Source organism: Lycorma delicatula, chromosome 1 (genome assembly GCF_047948215.1).
Source record: "Lycorma delicatula isolate Av1 chromosome 1, ASM4794821v1, whole genome shotgun sequence".
In the NCBI taxonomy this organism is placed as follows: domain Eukaryota; kingdom Metazoa; phylum Arthropoda; class Insecta; order Hemiptera; family Fulgoridae; genus Lycorma; species Lycorma delicatula.
The window spans coordinates 143399214-143422354 of NC_134455.1; the positions used below are offsets into that span (position 1 = coordinate 143399214).

The 23141-nt window shown below is 28.5% G+C and overlaps 1 protein-coding gene across 1 annotated transcript in view; it reads right to left on the reverse strand.

Annotated features, from left to right (window-relative positions):
• Positions 1–14878: 14878 nt before the first annotated feature.
• The window catches only part of LOC142323404 (2-phosphoxylose phosphatase 1), a 39024-nt gene continuing 30761 nt past the window's right edge, over positions 14879–23141 (reverse strand). Inside the window, exon 6 of the mRNA XM_075362978.1 lies at positions 14879–15361. Coding sequence (XP_075219093.1) covers positions 15050–15361 — 312 coding nt within the window. The 3' untranslated portion in view covers positions 14879–15049. The remainder of the gene's footprint in view (positions 15362–23141) is intronic.

Below are 23141 nucleotides of genomic sequence, written 5' to 3' on the forward strand. Positions count from 1 at the left end.
ATAATTCAGTAAGGAAACTGTAATAAATACTGTATAGAACTTGCACTGTCCAGTAAAACTATTCAAAAGTGGATAAGTGTCTATGTTGTTACCATATATCTATCTACATTGGTAGCTTTAATATTTTATTTATTAAACAATCAGTAACACTCCAAAAAACCACTCTCAATTTTGCACAACAGTGTAAAACTAAGTATACAAAATTTATAAAATAAATTAAACCAATCAAGTTTTCACAGATGGTGACAGCCTAATAGAAATGCCTACAGTATTACACATACTGTTTTCACTATACAAAGTTTGGTTAAAACAAACATTTGACAACAAAAAAATTGTATATGTTATTATATAAAGAAATGATATGAAAATGTTTGTTCAAAAAATATATTATTTGCTCCATTAACTACTGGCTGATTTCTTATTAAAGCTACTTTTAACAATCTTTTTTTTTATAAGAAATGGATTTTGTAATATATGAATAATTACCAGAATAAAATGATCACAATCTGACAAATCTAAAACTTAGATTATTAAAAATATACAATTCCAGAAAACAACACAATTTTTTTAAATATACTTTTCATAAATTTATATAATAACATTATAATATTTCATAGAATCAGATTTATAATGCCTTCTAAATTTCATATTCACAATAAACATTACTTTAATTGATGTTTATTCATATAATAAAATACTGTTTGTCTACTTTTATAATTATCATAATCCACTTTTATTATTATAATCAAATATAGAATAAAATTATTCTTTTACACATGTATATAAAGCTAATCATAAAAATGTATGAAGTATCTCATTGATAGATTACAATACATTATTGTCAATTAAACTTAATGGAATGACTTAATATTTTAAAGAAATACTAACAACAAGCTTCCATCTAGTTTTTTTTTGTGATGTTTCTGAAATGTCTTGGAAAACTGACACATTCAATTATAATTGGTAGGCAACAGCTGCATCCCTTGTACAAGTAGTGTGATTTTTGTTTTTAGTTCATCTTTAGAATGTGTTTTTAATAAGTTCATAATAACAAGTGGTACAAAGACAACTACAGAATTCAAAATAACTGACTAAGGAAGGGTTTATCTGATAACCAGAGAATCTTTGAGATATTCCAATTAGTGTGAAGCTTAATCACTTAACTTGTAATGAAGATAAAAAATTCAGTATGTTATTATTTTAATTCCTATTCCTTTTTATATTAATTTGCTATTTTATTGCATTAATGATTTTTTTCATTTTTAGGAAAACTACTCTAAAAATATTCCCTATTAATTATACTTTATTGCAGTTCCCATCCAATTAGGGTGTTTTTTGACCTATGATTCCCAGTTATTAACCATTTTTCAAGTAACAGCTATTTCAGGATCAGTAGTTTAAAAAAATATGGTTTTTCCATACTGATCAGTAAAAAAAAAATGTATTTAGTAATAAAAGGTAACCCAAGCTAAGAACTGAACCCCACAAAACTAAAAAATTTTTCAGCCAACATCCTGAACAACATAACTGGCAACCAAGTTATTTGAACAGTATCTCACTGCGGTGCTAATTGTATTATCTCAGAAGTATTAATCTTGATCTGTATAAAACCAACTAACACTTGTAATAAAGTTATATCCTAACATCAAACTATGTAATATTAATCTAAAAAGGGAAAAAGTCTAGTTTAAACAATTATTCAATCATTCTGATTCATAAATGAAAATAATGGTGACTCAACTATAATGTACTCATAAAATGTTCCTAAATGTTGACAATAAAATTTTACTTTAATTTGTGCTTCTTTCCTTTAGAGTTACGTAATGATTCAAAAAGCTTCTGCTTTACACCATGACTTTTTCTTGAAGTCTTTACTCTCCTTTTTTCTGTTTTATCCTCTGGAACCACCGAAAGGTATTACTTCAGAGAATGAATAGGTATGATATGTATAAATGTAAATGAAGCATAATCTTGTAGAGTCTCAGGTTGACAATTCCTGAGATGTGTGGTTAATTGTAACGCAATCACCAAAGAGCACTGGTATCCAGACTTTCTTGAAGTCTGGGAAACAATTTCTGTGATTTCTTCAGAATTTCTTTCATGATAACAATAAGTGCCATTCAGCTTAAGGTGCATATTTTAGGAACAAAGCAGAGTCACAAGAATATAAATGTAGCAAATTTGGGGAAGCCCACTAACATACATTTAAAACTGTGTTCAGTAATATCCAGTTACATTTATGTCACAGCTCTAGATCTTTTTAACACCTGTCCTTGCTCAGATACCTCAAAAAACCTTAGTGGATGTTAGTGTCATTTAACTTTTAGGATTTCTTTATAATTAATTTAAATGTTGTGTATGTTGGTTTATGGTGATTGTGAGGATACATCATCTCTAAACAGTGACTGTCTGCTCCTGAAATAAAATTTCCATAAAAACTTCACATAACTGAAAGCTTAATTGGCGACTGAGATACCAATTTTTATAGCCCCATACTTTATCTACTTTAATAATTCTGCATTCAATTTAATTCTACAAAGAGAGAAACTTGATATCTGTCATACTTTTAACTAGCTACTTCCCAAATCCACATTCTATCACATCATAGAAAAGAGTGAAGTACCATAAACAAGTATTAAGTACTATAAATGAATGTGTGCTAAAGTTTATTTAAATATAAAAATATTAACTATCAAATTTGAATTAAAAAAAAAGAATAAATGAAATAATGTAACGTGAAGGAGTCCTTAGTTTAAGAATAACTTTCATTCTCCTTATACCATGATCGAGCCTCAACACCTGAAATGTCTCAGGAAGAGAATCCTGAAAATTATGTGTTAGGAAAGAGTAAATGTCAATGGCTGAAGCTAAGTTTAATATACCATTTCTGTATATAATTAAAGCTAGACAAATCCTGAGGTGAGCTTCCTAGTTTGCTGTTGGCATTTATAATTATCAAAGCATTTAAAAACATTAATAACAATTAATAACATTTTAAAACATTAAATATGATGGAATATTCACTATATCAAGAAGTTCAGACATACATTAGAAATAACTATTTAAATATAATCTGTCACAACAGCACTAATGTCAAGCATACATTGTAAAAAGTGTTGTATTAAAAATAACTTCTAACACATTCAATGCAGATGTAACATAAGTTTTACAAAAGTGACAGACATCATAACAAAAATGTAACAATGACTGAGGTTCATTCTTAATGTAAAGACATAGTTTCCAGAGATGAGACCACAAATCTCAATTTCAGTTATCATCCTTCACATTAGTTATGGTTTTCTCTCAATGAAGCTTAAAGTAGGTTGCAAACCAAGCTGAATTACTCATAGCTAGTGGTAATCTGGCTTGGATAATTTTATTTAATTTTTCATGTCTTTCTCCCATACATAGCAGTATACACCAGTTACATGTGAAGCAAGTGTCTTTTTTTTATGAAAACATTCATTCTAGTTTCGGCTTCTGTTACATGCACATGTAACTTCTATTGTTTTATCACTATCTATTTAATTAAGCAAAAGGCAAAATAGGATTAATTTGTTGTTTGATTTAATACATTACTTGGTTACGTAGGTGTTTATAATTTCAACCTGTAATTACACCATAAAATCTCAACTGCAACCACCTTATAGACAAACATATTTGAACACATCTCCTATAATCTATGCTAGAAGGACATTTTATTGGGCAAGTTTAAATTATTTTGTTCTAAGAAGATTAAGTTTTTTCCATTATTATTTCTATTTGCCACAACAGAGTTACAGAGTTCTACATGGAACCATAGATATAAAGAGTCATTTTTACTGACCTCACAAGCCCAAAGAAAGGGTAAAAAATTAAAAAAATCTTTAGCCTATATCACATTTAGGTGAAAGACTTTTAAAGAAACATCATTCAAAACTTTGATCACAAAAATCCTATAAGAGTTTAGTTTCATACCATTTCAATGAAAATAAAGCATATTAGTTTACAATAAAACTATTATTAAAAAGTAAAATATATATTATGAATAGAACATTCTTAATTACTTAAATAAAAAACATTATAAACAGTTTGCAAAGTTCATAAATGACTAAAAACAATATTTTAATTGAAAGAAATGCAAAATATATAGCACTGTACACTATTATACTAACACCCTGTCTGTTAGATTTAAGTACAACAATAATTTAAAATTCTGAAAAAGGTACATGTTTCAGAATCTTAAAAAAAATTAACAAACATTGATATTTTCTACAAAGATAAATAAAATAATAATACTAACATATTTTATGATTCCATAGCCATGTATATAATTATTGCAATAATACTAAAAAAAATTCTTACACACAAAAAAAGTCTGATTTTACAAATTTAAAGTCAGTTGTGAGGTGAGCTAAATTTCTGTTACACCAACCATAATACATTAAAATTTCATAACCAATGTAACAAATTTATTTACAATATGTACATCATTAATAAATGAAAAATATTTACTTATGTAACATTTAATTTAATTATAAAATTGGAACTCGCATTAGAATGAGATTTAAGATTTTATTGGATGACTTATGTTTATAGACCTCAGAAAAAACTATCAACATAATGAAATTAAATTTGTGTAATGTACGTAAGTAAATAAATGACATGTAGCGTGAGAGAAAAAATCTCAAGTCTATTACAGAGGTAGATGTAACCACAACAAATATTTAACTGAATATAAAGGTAAACATAAATATTATTTTCTTTCTTATATAGATAAACAGATAAGACAAATAGACTAATTAATAGGTAAATAATATAATAAATAAAATATAAGTACAAATTTTTTTTTTAATGAATAAATTTACATACTATACATACATGTACTTTTTACTTTCATCTATCTGATCTTCCCTGTTAAATTATGTGTAAAGAACAAGTCAAAGGTATAATAAAGAATGTAAGTGTAAGCATAAAATACAGAGAAAAAATTAAGAATAAGTAAGTCAATGTTTCACACAGATTAACATGTGCTAACATACCAGTTAAACTAATAATAATTATAAAAAAATAGTTTATTTTCAACTTAAATTGAAGAAAAAACTAAAACAAAAAAAAAATATTATTTGTATTAAAATGGCACTAATTGTTTTCACAAACTAGAAACATCCACTTCAAAAATAAAAAAAAAATTTAATATTATTCAAATGTTAAATTAGCATAAAAATAAAATCACAGCCGTTATTTATATATATATATATATATATATAGAGGTATCACAAAAAAAGTATGTAATTTCAGAACATATTCAACAAGTAAAAATTAAAAAAACATTTTTATAAACATAGATCCAAAATGTTTAATATTTTTTACATTAGATCATCTTATGGGAAAGGTGTACTTGAATTTCTTAAAAAATAATTTGCCATCTCTTCCACTAATAGGAACCATCTCTTGGTTCCACCAATAAAAGATATAATTTTTTAATATAATGGGGCACCTCCTCATTTTTGTAAAGAAGTTAGGAATAACTTTAATACAATATTTACAAATAACTGGATTGAGCAAGGCGGGACTAATATACTGGTTTTCTAGGTCATTTGACCTAATACCAATGTACTATTATCTGTGAGATCATGTGAAATTGTTAGCATATGAACAAATTCAGACTAAAAAAAGAATTAGTAACAAGTTTTCTATGAAACAATTTTGATATATTAAGAACAATTACCAAAGGAATTTTAAATTGATTGGAATATTGTATAAATAGAGGTGGAGGACATTTTGAACAATTATTTTATAGTAAATAATTTTTTTTTTAAAACTCTTGTTCATGTTCAGTTGAATTACATAAATTTTCTCAAAATTAAATTCTCTAAGAATTTTGTTATAATTTAAGAAAGTTATAGTACATAAAACATAAAGGAACTATTTCTTGCAACACCAGTTTTTTTGTGTTTTTCAATAATTTTCTCAAAAATATCTAAGATTCAATTCTGGAACCTGTTTTATTCAATTTTTCACGTCAAAAATCATATGAAATCATAAAATTTACTACTTAAGTTAAAAAAATTCCTGTATGGCTTCATTTTACCCTTGGAGTAGAAATTCAGGGAAATTCTTCAAAACTATAACTTGAAAACAATATTTCCAGGCCCATATTCTGGTAAGAATGTACTTCTGCTTTATTTTCATTTATAGAACATGACATCCTGAAATGACTGAAACCTGTGTATAAACATCATAATCATTCTAATCTTTAATAAAAAAAATTATAATGAATATTGCATATAAAAAAAGGCAAGTGGTATGCTAAGTATTAAGAAAAACTTAAGAATAACTAAAATTAATTGAAACTGACCAGACAGTAGGTCATGGTTAAAATATGTTGGATATTCATCAGAAAGCTATTATTGAAGTAGCCTTCAGACACTGCTTGAAGTTTCATACACAGATTTGTGTGTAAAAAAATCACACTTAACTTCTGTTACCACATACTGACATTCTTCAGAATACAGAAATATAGGCTAGGTAACGGTTAGTTTTTAATACTCCAAAACCAAGCAAGTTATGATTTATACAATTCCACACCTTGCTTTAATTAATTGCACTGTTAATCTACAGGACCAACACTTTATCACTTTATAAAACATTTAATGTTTTACCAGTACCTTGTTATTCAATTAATAAAATATGATGAGTTCTTTACTTATTTATTTCTTACAAAGAAAAATGAAAATTTGTTTTGGAATGTTCTTTTCCATCTTTTTTCCTTTATGATTCAATATTTTTCGGAAGAAGAAGTTTTAGGGATTTCCTTCAGTTTCTTTCCTTCAACCACAGATTAATTTTCTAAATTTTGTAAATATGTCAAATTACTAAAAGCTGTTTAATAATACACATTTTTTCAATTTAATTGTAATATGCCGGTGTACCAATACAGTTTTACTAAATAGAAAACTACAAACTATTAAGTGAATTTTTAATAAATTGACATGCTAAAAAATGTAACAAATAATAAATGAAAGAAACTGAAGATGAAGTAACACTGAAAATCCAAATAAATAATAAAAATAATGTTAAAGAAAAACAATTAAGAACAGGGACATTGTTTACTGCTAAAGATGGAATTCATCATATTTAATTTATCAGTCATATTATTTTATTTTTTTTAATTACTTATAAAATTGTTTTCACTTACTGGTTTTTCATTTTTATTGGGCTCTCTGCTTCTTCATAATAAACGTTTGTATAAAAATTGATTTTTTTTTAAATAATAAAAAAATTATTTCTTTTATTGTCAATGGCTCACACAACATACTTCTATCTTTATAATTTTGGGATTTCCAATAAGTTTTTAATTAATTTATAATAAAAATTTATTCTAAAGAAATAGAGATCTCTGAAAAAAACTCACTGGAGATCACAAAAAAAAAAGAAAAAGCAGTGAATGAAACAATTTTTTAATAAATGTTAATAAAAAGTAATACATTCTGCAGCAGGGATCCAAATTGTTTTACAAATTACAAACTCTTTTAGTTTACACGTGACAGTAATACAAAATACATACTGAATAGCCAGGGAAAAAATTACATTTGGGTTAAGTTATTAATTAAAAGACCTGTAATAGTTTTCATTTTTATATTTATAAAATGATTATCAAATCATGAAATGATTCTTGAATTGTCATACTAAAATATTTGACCATTATGATAACAGAATAAGAATATTTATATCATTTGTTTATGATGGGATTCATAGGAGAAACAATTTGAGAAGCACTGCCCTAAGCAATTAATGAATTCAGGAGCAACAATAATTCAAACTATATAAAACTAACATTCAGTTCAGCCTAAATAATGCATATTACACAGAACATATTTAATACAGTAAAACCTTTTTAAAGTATCCTCTCAAAAAAGTGAGGAACTGTAAAGACAGAAAAAACTTGTAAGACCCAATCACTTCAAAATATAAAACATACTGTGTAAATCCTTTTCACAAATAACTTAATAAAGCAAAAGTTTTTCTGATACAGAAGTGTGGAAAGATTTTTTATTTTTTTTAAACTGTTTATTTTACACTTTATTAAAATTACAGTCTTATTTTACAGTAGATAATTCCTTCTTAACCTTGCTGAAACGTTAAATAATAGTGTGTTACGTTTATTTCTTGAAATGGATTGTAATATCTCAAATAAAGTTGGCTATTTTCAACATTTTATCTGATGCTGGATTGCTGTCCTGTAAGGTAATATTACAGTACAATTACATGGAAACAAAAATCATTTTTAAATAATATTATATCTAATGCCAAATAATATTAGTCTTGTTAATAACAAGATTAATAAATCTTGTCTCTGTAACTGTAGTTGTGATTTATGTCTGGGCGTTCTCATGTTTTAAGCTTCTTTGACAAAATTAGAATGAATATGTATATTTTATGTACTTTTACTTATTTAAACCTTTTTTTTCTCATAACTAGCCTAAATTTATGATTGATTAAATATAAAAATTTAAACTTTCTAAAATAATATTTTCTTTTGAATTTTGTCAGTTTTTTAATATTGCTTTTTATAAAACAAAATCTTTCATCAAAACAGTTTTTCATTACTAATGAGTATTACAGTAAATATAAGTAAAAAGTAAATTCTAAATATCACTAAAATAAATCCCGATACACAACACAATAAAAAAGTGAAAATGGTACAATTCATGGTACACCAAAAATATACTAACAAAGCATTTTTTATAATAATCAAATTAACAATGCCGTTTGGGATGATTCAAAGTGCATGAGTGAAAGGGTTGCTCATTTCATTACCAATCCTTCAAAAGCGATGAAAATGTAAATATCTGAACTCAAAAAAGTCTGACAAGCTGCACTTAGCAAAAAGAAATTTGGAAGACTTGTATGCAGAAGAGGAAGATTAAAATGAACCAGCATATGAACCTGATGCTTACTAGAACATTCATAAGGTAAGTAATAGTAGATATTTGTGTTGTGTAATTTTTAATTTTGATTTTCAGAAAATTCATTTTTTTAAATCCTAGGTTCAGGTTTTCTCAGTCTCTGCTAGAGTTATCATCTCCAGATTTGTAAAGCATACCATCAGCTGGGTATACTTTGGACTGAATGGGTAAATTTGGACAGTAGGTAGGGCTGAGGGAATTTTCATTTTACCTTTGATTATATCACTGCTTAGATACCACTTGTCTTCCATGTTACCCAAGGTCATTATGTAACTTTAGGAAGGAAATCACTAATGGTGAACTACTTTGTTTTTTGAATACAGAGGAAAAGTGATTCTAGATATTTAAAAAAAATTTTAAAACTTCAAGATTGTTGCTATTGTGTAGATAAGTGCCAATAAAAGCAATATATTACTTTTGGTACATGTTTCCACATTTAATTAGTTATTTATTCCACTTATGTAAAAAGATTATATAATTTAGATTAGAAATGATTCGAAGGTAAAAAATTTTCAATTTTTCATGTTGGTGTAACTTTGGACAACTTATGCTATATATCTAAATATCTGAAGTTAATACTGTATTGCTTTCTCCCAATTGCAGATCGAAGATGCCTAAAAAACACAACAAAAGGTTTGGTAGCAGATCCTACAAAGGTGAGCCAGAGAAATTAACTGAAGCAATTAAAGCTATCACAGAAAATAAGTTATCAATTAGGCAAAAGCTGCAGATGAGTTTGGAGTAAAAAAATCAACACTTCATAATAAATTAAATGAAAAACATTCAGATCAAGTTGGGGTTTCAGATTAAGGGGTTTCTTGATCACATGGGTAGAACTGTCCCATAGTTTAAAAATAACTTTCCTGGGACATTTTGTTCGTATGTTTTTAGCAAAGCATACTGATAAATTATCACAAAAACTTTTCAGGAACATTTCTACAAAACGAGCTGCTATAAACCATGATCAGGTTAAAAATTACTTTAACAATTTAAAACAAAGCTTGATGGATGTTCCAGCCTCAAACATACTCACCTTTGATGAAACAAACTTAAGTGATATTCTTGGAATAGATAAACTCAGTTTTAAAAGAGGTATCAAGTACGCCGATAGAATTTTCAATGAAATTAAGACTGCTACATCACTGATGTTTGCAGGAACCGCTGAAGGACTTCTTCTTCTGGTGTATACTGTATACAAAGCCCTGCCTTTACAATTACTGGATTCGTGGGAGGTCCTCATGATGCTGTGTATAATTGCACACTGTCTGGTTGGTTTGGTGTGCTTGTTTTGAGGACTGATTCTCAAAAGATTGATGCTCCTTGGGCCAGGAAATCAGAGGGACCTAAAGTGGTTATTGGAGACAATTTAAGTTCTCACTTCTCAATATGAGTAATAAAAATGTAAACAGAATATCTGTTTACATTTTTAACGGTCTTCAACCGTTAGATGTAGAGTATTATGCACCCCTTAAGAAGTATGGTGTGCTATTATAAAAGAATGGAAGTTAAATGGCAGTGGTAAAAGGCAGGCAAATTTTTCAAAAGATGAATTTCCCAGACTTTTAAAATCACTAATAGATAAATTTGATGTAAATGGTTGTGGAAAAGTAAATTTAATTTCAGGATTCAAATTGTGAATAAACAAATTGTTCTTGATAAGACTGTTAGTAAGGATAAAGAAATAATTAAAGAAAGGGTTTCTGAAACAGTTACAAGTATGTTGAGTGAACTAAATTATCCAACTTTCCAAAAACAAAGAAGAAAAAGAAGTAAAGTTGAACTAAGAAAAAGTGTCACTGTTGCTGATTTTGAAAAATCAAAATAATAACCTAAATGCTAGTGAAAAGAGAGAAAAAAGTACCGTCTAAAAAATAAAAAAAGTTACTGCTAATGATAAATGTAGTAAAAAACTAAAAAAACAGAAAAAGAATGAACGTGATGAAGATGAACTAAAGACAGTACTGCAGAAGAAGAGTCGCAGTTAGATGGTGACAGCTAATATGATACTGATTTGCAAGAAGAGTTTGAAAATACTGGGAGAACATGAATTACTAGTCAAGGGGATACAGTTTTCAGCCAGGAGATTGGGTTTTAGTGAAATACACGGCTAAAAATAGACTAATTTACTATATAGCAAATTCGTGAGAGAGCTACTGAAAACAAGTTCTGGACTACTTATTTTGTGCACAACATTCTAATAAAAAGTTTTGTTAGCCAGATGATGATGACAATATTAGACAGCAATATTGTGCAAAAATTACCAGTGCCAAAACCATGCATAAAAAAATCAGAGGGAAATAAATTGATTTTTTCCATTGGGTTTGATGGTTTAAATATGGGGTAGAAGTTAAACTTTATAGATTTTTTTAAAAATTTACTGTTCATTAATCTATTTAATCAGTAGATACCATACTTTATGATAATCTTTTGTCCAAAGTTTATCAGAAAAGTAATATTAAAAATTCATTGTAATTTGAAGTGTCCAAAGTTAACAGACTTGTCAGATTTCTTAGAATGTGAGGAGAAATAAATTAATTTTTACTAAATTTATATAAAAATAATACATTAACTAAATAAAACTAATTTTTACCTGCTAATTTTCATATAAAACTTATTTAACATAATAAAATAGAAAATACATTTAATTTTTAGTTTGTTTTTTACTCATTCCAGTCCTCTGTCAATTATTTTATTGTCCAAAGTTATTCACATGGCTTTTCATTGTTTTTGTGTTTGGTATCTAATATTGGCCAATGTTAGCCTTCAGGTTGTATAACTTAGGACACCTGTATATTTTCAGTCTTTGGTTTTATATTTACTGGGCTATTAATTCCAACTGTCAAAAGTTGTTGACTCATTTATTACTATTTTAGCAGTGTTTAGAAAGTACATGTCCAAAGTTACGCCACCTGATAGGGTAACTTTGAATAATATTTTAGGTTAGTTATGTGATTAATAATTATGCATAAAGCTGCTATATATTAATAAAAAGTAATCATATTTATTTTAATTTATGTTTCATAATTGAAAATGTAAATAAAGTTAACAATAATAATTTTATTTAACAAAAAAATTACGTAAATGTCCATAGTATCCCCATCTGAGTGTTTAGTTTCTAACATAAGCTTTTTATGACTACTTCATTTTAAAAACAATTATGAATTTTTTGATTATCTTTTAAATGTAAAATATGTATTGCTAGAATTTTTTTTTAAATTGCTGAACTAAAAATATTAATAAATCCCTGTGTCATGAACAACAGAGAGTGCTAATTAAAAAAATAATAATGCTTTATCTAAACTGCAAGCTGAGAAATCATGAAAGTAATTAACATTACGTAAAATAGGAAGTAAGACTGCTCTTGCTATTCTTGAGTTAGTTTTAAGTTTTTGATTTTTTTGTTAACATGGTACCTAGTACCTGATTGTTTCACTTGTTCAATTCTTCTTTCTTTTATGCAGATAATCACAGGCAGACTATAATGATTTATATTGAAAAGGCAATGGACAATAAGTCATCCAACATGAGTGGACAGCAGATTAATATCAGTACCACAGTAATCAAAGAAGAGGAGAAAACATACATAGATTTATTAAAGAGGTTGAAGGAGAGTGTCGCTAAAGAAGATATTGGGAACATCCTCTCTATCAAGAAGGGTGTGAATGAGGCAGTGCATATAAGGGTTAAGGCCCAAAGGAAAAGAGCTGTGGCGGTCCAGCAAACCGTTATAAATAAGAGGGGGTGACTGTGAGCAGTGGGTTCCCGAGGCAGATTGGCATTTGTTCATGTGAAGGATGTGGAGATCAATGTCACTGAGGCCATGAAACTAATGCTATTTGGGATGCGGTTGGGGACACTCAACTTGAGCTGAAGGTCACGTCGATTAGACTGGCATATGAAGACATGAAGAACGCCACAGTGGCGTTCTTCAGCAACTGCAGGTTATCTTACCAAGCAAGGTAGAGGATCAAGGTAGGTTGGGTGCTATGCAGGGTTGCACTCAGGAAGGAGGAGCCGTGCTGTTTCAAGTGCCATGAAACTGGGCATTTGGCAGCGAAATGTAGTGTTCCTGATAGGTCATCCCTGTGTTTTAACTGTGGGTTAGAGGAGCACGTTGCCAAATTGTGCAGTAAGAGGCCTTGCTGTTTCAAGTGTGCAGTAGAGGGAGACTGAGCTGGTAGTATGCAATGTAAACCTGTTAATGGTTAAATATCTCCAGATAAATGTTAACCGGAGTGTAAGGTCCCTGATGTAGTAATGGAAATTGCCAAATGGAAAGAGGTAGAAGTCCTGCTAATCTCCAAGCCAAATCTGAGGAGAGCTTATGTACAGGAATGGCTACTTGATTATATCAGGAGTGCTGATATTCAATTGCTATCCCATGGGACCCTGTGTTTAATGGGGTGCTACATGAGGGTTCGTATGAATGGAATTCCAGAAAGTTGTGGTCCTGAGTGTATATATAATAATCAACCAACTGTCAGGCAGAGGAGTACGAGGAATTTCTAGGTATGCTTTCCAGAATGATTAGTTCTAGAAATATTTGTGGATTATGAATTTGTAATTATATCATTTTCAGTTCTGAAAGCAAGAATATTGTGTGTACACCTGTTAGTGCATAATACAAAAGACTTAACAAGTATAATATATTTTCATTTTTATATATTAAGTATTAATATGTGTGAATATTTTATCTTTTTCAGCAATTTTATTTTACACATATGTTAATGAATTGTATAAGCATAATTACCATTCTTTTTACAGGGATGGATCTTAGGAGTATTAGTGGCAGGAATATGATTTAACCAAATAAGTACTGAATGAGACGATAGTTGAAAAATTTAAGTGTTTTTAAAACAAATTTGGCAACAGAGAATAGAAGCCAAGACTGTTTGTCAGCGATTTAATCTTCTATGTTAATCATGTAATATTTCTTACTTACCTTCATAACATTATAAAAAGTTTTTCTGACAAAATAAATATGAATTATTTAGATAATATTTCTACTTGGCTATGTTATTAATAATACAATGGGTGTTAAAGCAGCTTATCTATGATGCTGCATGGCCCAAGTTCAAGTTATCTGACAGCTATCAACAACTAGATGAATACACCAGTATTACTGGTTTATTTTGGTCACTGAAGTTTAGTTCACTGATATTGTTAATATCAGTAAGACATACTTAATAATAATTACTAATAACATAATTTTTGCATTAAAATAAGTAATAACATTTTTTGTTCCTTTAAATTTGTTTGAATTCTTCATTAATTCAGTTTTATAATTTGGTTTAATAAATACAATTTAGAGCCCCTGAGCAAAATGGTATGATGCACACCTTTCAATCTGATCGATACACACAACCTGGAAAAATTCACAGAGTAGCAGTCATGAAAATTGAAGGGTGTGACGTGATGATAAAATGCCAGTGTAAACAGATTCCTACAATGACCGAAGTTAAATGATGCTGAGACTGTTTCACTGTATGGTCTAAGTGCTTATTAGTTGCTAATAATGATAATAGTTAATGGCACTTGAAAAAAGATTAACTTTTTATAGGTACAAAATATTCACTAAATTACATAATAAAAAAAATAATTGCAACAACCTGATGCTAAAACTTTTCACACTTAATTAACAACATTTAATACAATATTAAATAGCAAGAAAATGTAAATTTAACATTAAAATTAACTTCCAGTATGCAATCATTATATAAAATTTAAATTTACACATTCATTTCCTGTTTTTTTTTTTTTTTTGTTATAAAGTTTAATAACATTTTTTAACTGAAAGAATTTTCTGACCCAACAGACAAGTGATAAAATGTTAATATTAATTAGACTAATTTCTATAAATCCTTTATAAAATTTTCCATTTTTTTTTGAAACTATATTTTGGAAATAAAAATTATTAAACACACAACCACAATGAAATGAAACAATAATTTATTTAAAACTACTTTTTATAAAAAAATATCTAATTTTTTTAATATTAAGTATAAATCACAAGCACAAACAAATTGCTCAAAGTTGAGATATTACAAACTTTTTATTGCTCTACTGGAATTAAAGAATACAATACAAATATTCAGTTACTAAATATGATTAGTACATGCATCTTTTAAATTAGTAACATTAAATGGTGTAAAGTAATCATCATGAAGAAATCTAATTATTGATTCAATTGGGCACAACACTGGAACTCGACTGGATTTCCTTTTTCCTGAATTTCCTCCTCGTCCTATTCCACCTAATCTTCCATCATTTTGTAATGAAGTAACAGATGTTGATGTTTTACAAAAGTGTATCCGATTAGTCAAATCCTTACCATTATAAACAATTCGAAAATAAAATTCACTTCCAGGACCAGATTCTAAGGCAGTGTTGGCATCATTACTCTTATACACCTAAAGAGAGAAATAAACATTTTAATTGTACACAAACCACTTATTTAATTAATGATTTAACCTTTACATTTGTACTAAAAGAGGATGCCAAATTATAAAATATTAATGGATTTGTAACTGTCGGTTCAAATCCAGCAAAAATTAAAAAATGAATTCGACCTCATACTCAAATATAAAAGCACCAAAAACATTAAACGAAGACAAATAAACACTAAACCATTTTTGTTAGATGTGATGATATCACCTCTGTACCTTGCAATAATTCAAGTCCAGTTACAATCAGACGAACAATATATTGGATTAACGATAATTCTTAATTATTATTCAAACAATATTGGCATTCTTATTTTTCTCACCGAACTGCAACTCTAGTTTCAGCTATTAATCTTAAAAGGATTCTGTTTCATTTCTTCCATTAAAAATTAAAAAGACATACACCAATAAGTACATCTTTTCTCATTTGTTTTTGTACTGCAGGCTCTTCATTTTCAATCTTCAAAACTTAAGTGATATATGATATATGACAAAATGTGATAAAATTTCTATATATAATGAACTTAATTTCTAAATTTAGAGAATGTATCAAGAATATTTTTAAAAGAGCTTTTATACAGCTTATCATTAGTGATGTTATTGAAATGGCAGTCACTTTAAGAAAGTTAAGAAAACTTTAATATGAGACAAATTGTGTGTTTGAGTACTTACTTTCAGCACTACTTTATATGTGTACTTATGTTTTATTGAAGTTAATATGTTGATTTTGTCAAATTTTATGTTTAAAAATTTTATATCATTCAAATGCTCAAGACATTTGAATAATTTTTTGCTAAGCAATATTTCCAATTAACTGAAAGTTTCTCCCCCCTTCTCTCTCTCTCTCTCTCTCTCTCTGCACTTATATTTTTATCCTACAAGACAACAATAGTACAAGCATTACAAATTGATAATTGAATAACTGAAAATAGTAATAAGAAGTTTCTACGTTGTCATTGGAAATGACAAATGTCAATTGGAAATATTGCTTAGCAAAAATATACTTAACTATTCAAACGCCTCAAGCATTTGAATGATATAAAATTTTTAAAAGATTTTTTAAAAGAAATTCAAGATGAATTTGGAGTATCAGACTACAGTGCAAGGAAAGCTAAAAGCCTGGTTAAAGAAAAGGTGTCGTGTCATCTCCTGATCCTAAAACTGGTAGAACTTAAGACTCTGAAACAACAGAAAAAGTAACAGATCTGTATGAGAGTGAAGAAATAAGTCGAATGATGCCTGGAAAAAATATTTTATTTCTATTAAGATAAATGGAAGACGAGGGCTGTTTAGAAAAAATTAATTCTGTGTAATCTCTGTGAAGCTTTGTGTAAACAGAGGTATTCATTGCTGAAAATGAAATTTTCAAAGTTCTGTGATCTCAGGCCTAACTACTGTGTTCATGCAGGTGCAAGTGGAGCCCACAATGTTTGTTTATGTATAACACATCAAAATGGAAAACTTATGATTATGCATTGTAGAATGAAAGAACTGACGTAAGGTGATAGACCAATTAAATCTTACAAAGATATTGTGAATATGTAGCATGTGCTAATCCAACTGAAGCTTGCTACTTTGGAAACTGCAAAAATTGTCCTGGATTTGAAGGAGTCACAGGAAGAATTGAGGAAACTTTTGAGCTCAACTGCACTGAAAACACCACTTATAAACAGTGATCTCTCGAGACATTAGTCAAACCTACTGATGAATTCACCAGTATACATTTTGAAAAACTTCTGAAACTTCAACACTTATTTCTTGCTAGTCAACAGTCCATTTACCTCACCCATCTGAAATAATCTCTGAAAGAAGGTGAATTATCTTGTAATTTGCGACTTCACTGAGAACTATTCATTTATTCTCCAGGATGTAGCCCAAGGTTTCTACTGGTACAACACACAGGCAGCAGTTCACCCCTTCACAATCTATTTCCAATATTATATTCGTCATAATTTCTGACTGTCTCACACATGACACAATAGTAGTGCACCTTTTTCAGAAATATTTAATTGGTTTCATGTAGTCTCATTTTACCACAAAACCAAGCCTGATCTACTACTACAGTGATGGTGCTGCCTCTAAATACAAAAACAGACTCAATTTTCTCAACCACTGTTACCATAAATCAGACTTTGGGATCAAAGCAGAGTGGTATTTTCTTGCCACATCTCATGACAAAAGTGCGTGTGATTGTGTGGCAGGGACTGTTAAAAGACTTGCAGGTAGAGCAAGCCTTCAAATGACCTAAACTGACTCTACGACAGTTGTGTGACTGGGCAAATAGACACATTAGGTTGATACATTTTCATTACAGTACAACTGAACAGCATAAAGTAGAAGAGGCTTTGAAGAGTAGGACAATGACAGCAAGAACTATACCCGGTACTCAGAAACTCCACTCTTTTGAAGTTGCACTGATTCTTGTTTAGTGCACAAGAATCGGTGCAAGTGAGGTTGTTTTCATTTTCTAACAACTCAACAATAGCAAGCACAACAAACATTGAGGATAATCTTTAATTCACAGAAATGGTTGGGTTCTTGATCTGCAGATATGATGGACACTGGTGGTTGGGGTGTATTCTAACTCAAATGAGGAAAATCAAACAGTGAAGATGAAGTTCTTACACCCACAGTGATCTTCACCTTCCTTTTACTACCCAGACTTTGAAGATGTTCTTAATGTACATAGGAGTGATGTTATTTCAAAAGTAGATACCAGGATAAATCCAACAGGAAGAATTTATAACCTCTCAAAGCAAGAGGTTTATAACCAATGCAAACCAGAAGTTTTAAAAATAAGTGTACACTGTGTAATTCTCCTGTAATATGTTTGGAAGCTATATGAATTGCAGTTAAGTGAAGAGTACGTACAAGTTCATTTCTTTATTTCACTTTGATCACATTGCAATCCCATTATGAAATGTTTACCACATGTACAACACATTAGGGAGCAAAAAATTTTTTTTTCAAATTTAAAAAATGCAGTTTTGGATATATTCAGGAGCAAATAAATATTTTGGTTACCTTGAACTATTAATGTCACAAAATCTTACAAGTGATATATCAAATGAAGGCACATTTCAAGAACTTTAAAATGACACCAAATTAGCTCTTTAGCTCTCATAGGAGCTGAGAAAGTTAATTTTTTGTAATTACCTGAACTTTGCTTTTTGCAATTTTTTAAATTTTTACGGGATCCTACACAAAAAACTGAGCGACTAAAAAATCTGAAAAAGATATTTTTTTGCATCACTTTACAGATATGATCAATCCTGTGAATTTTGTTGAAATTAGTGTTGGTCAAGTTGTGAGGCTTGTTGATTTGACATGGAATGACCCACCAGGAAGCTTTATGCACAATGGTTTTAAAGTTTGATCATTTCATGAAAATTTTAACTCTTGTGGTGAACTACATCAGATCGTCTTCTACATGTCATCAATTGTTTTAAAATATTTTTTTTTAATATATCAGATATTCAGTTTGGTGACGTAATTCTTCATGCAGATGTAAGGTGGCTTAGTAGGAGTAAAACACTGTAACAATTCTGCTGTCTGAGAGATGAAATAAGAGATTTTTTTAAAAATCATCTCCTGGACCATATTATCACAAACTTGATGATATATCATTGCTACTAGACTTATATTTCCTGGCAGATATTACCTCAAAATTAAGCGAGTTAAATCTTGAATTGCAAGGGAGATATAGTAATTTTCAGATATGATAAGTGTTATAAATGCGTTTGTAAAGAAAGTGAAATTATGGATTACACATTTAAACAGAAATTCCCTTTCACACTTTCAAAATTTCAAATCAACTCTAGAAACAGCATATGATGAACATGTTACATATAAGGGGTGAATATGGCTGAAAACAGCATCCCTAAGAATTTTATGTAGTAGATTTTTATGCAAAATAAAGGGATGAAATAAGTTAATTCAATGTTGGTGGAAATTATGTTAAAAATTAAAATGATTTTCAAATAATTATCTTATGGAATTTTAATTTAATAGAAATAAGTGATTTATTTACCCTGAATTTCTATGAGGTAGTTTCCAAAGATGTATTCTGATTTTGTGTGTATAGGTCGGGTTTGTTCTTTGTATCTGTGGCTTATGTGTCTTTGCGTATGACTGATGTGATTTTTGTGGCAGTAACTCCATTTTGATTTATGCAATCCTGGATTTTTAAGTTTACAAATGAACGTTTATTTGTAATATGATCTTAAGTTACTCGGTCTTCTTGCAAACAGAGTGTCTTTTCTGAAAGTGTTCAGTGATTGTTAGTGGATATTGGATGATTTTACATATTTCTTTCACTAGCTGTACTGTGTTTCTGATTACTTTTTTATATTTCATGATGTATTACCTGTAAATCTGAGTATTTAGCCCTTAATAATGTTAGATATTAAATTGCAGCTAGTTCTTTACCATAGTTAAGGCTGACATGGGTTTATATATTTTTGGATAAAAATTTGTAAAAGAAGTGAATATTTATATAACATGAAAGTGATTAGTTGCATTGTAGATGTGTCAGTTAGAGTGAGAATTCTTAAATTTTCAAAGTATGCCAGTTAATGTAAGGAATATATTTTCTTATGTTATGTATATTTTTTAATCATCAGTATGTGTTTTGAAGTGTACAGACTTATTAAAATGATATTTTGTCTGTCTTATTTTAATGAGGAGGCTGAAATAATACATAATAAAAACTACAAACTCAACTAATTAGAATTCTATGAAACATAATGAAATAACTTTAACAAAAATTACATATTAAATGAATAGAGAAAAGACAAGTTGATTACTCTGTGATAATTACATAATAAATGAATTTCTTTAACTTCAATATGAGTACCAATAAAAGAATGTGACAACAAAACCACAAACAAAGAAACTAAATCAAAACTCTAAAATGGTTTTTTTTTAAGTATAATATACAAATTTAGAAAGTGAGCAAATTAAATTTATTATAAATAAATTTATTATAGTAGCAACCGAAGTACACATAGAATACATTCAGTCATATAGTAATAAAACTGTAATACTATTATTCTTTCTAAATCATATAGCACACAGTTTTACAAAAATCTCAAAATTCAGAACAATAAAAGGTTCTTTCTGTGACATAACTACTATATGTTTATTTATATGAAAAACTACACATAACTAAAATAAATGAATAAAAGAAATATATTATCACATTAATTCATTTCATTTTAACAACTATAAGATAATACCACATTACAACTGCTTATGAAAATACAAAATTTTAGCATTAGTAAAACACCAACCCTGAGTAGGTGAGATTGAATCTTCTGCATGAAAGACATGGTGAAGAGACTACTCCACCATGGAAGTCTAGTTACGGCTGTCACTATGTGATTTTTATTAAATCAAATTATAGCAAACATACATCCTTCTAACATTTATAAACCATGTAGTTGTCAGAAAACTGAACAGTTTTAGAGAAAAAGTAAAGCATGAAAATGATAAGGATTAAAAAAAATAAACATACAGCATCTCAACGTTATTTATTTTATTTTAAAGCAAATCCCAGTGACTTCAAAGAAAAATAAGAAGAAATATAAAACTAACATGCAACATGCCAATCTTCTTCCCAAAAACATACAACATGCACTTCATTACACCCTTCTCAAAAATATGCAAACAATATTACCCAAGTTGTGTGACAAAAGAAATTCAATTTAATTAAGTGCATTATTAATTGAAAACGACTAATAAACTTTTAACAAGTTCATTATTTTATTTCACTTTGATCACATTGTAATCCCATTATGAAATGTTTACCATATATACAACACATTAGGGAGCAAAAATTCTGTTTTTTTCAAATTTAAAAAAAATGCACTTTTGGATATATTCAGGGGCAAATATGTGAAATCTCCATTTTAACACTACATGGAATTTCACCTATTGTTTAGATTCCATTTAAATATATTTTAAAACAACCTTAATTATAATGTTTGGTGTGAATATTAAATTTATTATTTAATGCATTATGATATTACAAACTTTTTTTTGTGAAGGTGAGATTTTATGTATATTGCAGTTTAATATTTACACAGACTGGGTCTTCTTGTAAATTATAAAATCTACCTGTAAATTAGAATCTGATTACATAATTAAAAAAAATTTACAAATCTCACATGCGACATAATAAAATCTTGGGGCTGCTGCTGTTAATGCTATAACGATATTTACTAGATAACCCTAGAAATTTGCCATAATAATATTTAGAAAATTTCTTTTCACGGGTATTTTTTAGTTAATTCTTAAAATTTATATTAAAATCCAATAACACTTTTTCTTTATCTTTATTTATTTAAAATTGGTCTATTTTTTATTCGGATAAACATCGATTGAGGATAATCTACCCAGTTTTCTGTCTTTGCCCATACAGATGACTGACATATCAATGTATATATGTTAGCACTACCCTGTATCAGCTTACTGTCAATTTCATTGATGTAAATGAGAAATAATATCAGGCCTAAGATTAAACTCTATCATATCTATTTCTACATTTAACATGTATAATCTGGTTTTGACATAATTTTCTGTTACTTAAATTAGGCCTCAAATTATTAAAATATAACAGCTGAATTTCAACTCCTTGTAATGTCTTTTCATAATTATAAAATTCACGGTAAAAACCTTAGTATGATCGTAATATATGAAAGTATCTTTCTTTAAAATAGACCTAACTGAAGTTGTCCTAATCCAAGCTGTACAATATTCATATCTCCCTTCAGTAAATGTAACTACCTTTTACTGAAAATGATGATTTACATGTGCAAAACCTCAAGAAAATACATTCACCACAAGAGCTTAAGAACCAGATAAAATAATAATAATCCATTACCTTAATTTTAAAGAAACTAAGTTTTGATCTCAACATCAATTATTAATTTTGAAATCTTAACAACCAAGGACACAATTTGAATTTTATGTCTTATTATCAAAATGTAATGAGTAAACTGCTAGATTTATTCAACGTTATGAAATGTAATAAGTTTCCAAAGGGCTATTTATGATATATATATATATATATAAAATCATGGCTTCATCAATGGTTATTTATATGGCTATTTATGGTTTTCAGGTTGTATTCCATAGGGCTATTATAGTTTCTTCATCACGATAACACTCCAGTCAGTTTCAAAGTTTGCTCTGAGAATCTGGCCAGCACTGAAGTAAAACACTATTAAGAGCACTCCCTCTCTACAGTCCTGACCTTGCTTCATATGTCTTTATGCTGTTCCCACAGGTGAAAAACAGACTGAATGGGAGGCATTATACAAGCGAAGAGGACCTCATTAGGGCTTGGAACAATGAGTGTGCCCAGATCTCTGATGAAACAGGACAGGCTTTTGAAGAATGGAGAAGTGTATAACATGTGGTGGAAATTATTTTAAAAAAATTATAAAAAATATATGACTTTCCTAGTGCTCTTTGTATACAAGCAATCACTGTATGTGATTTTAAATTAATGAAGTATTTTTATAATTAATGCAATTTTCTATAAAATTTTAAAACATCCATTACAGAAATACTTAAAAAGTGCTAAAAAAAAATTAGGTAAATTAAATTCAGTTAAAGAAATACTGTTAGATATAAATCAGGTATCATAAATATCTTACACTTTAATAAAATATCTTACACTATCTTTCTTTAGATTTGAAAATCATATTAAATTTATAATCACCAAGAAATTATGCATGCACAG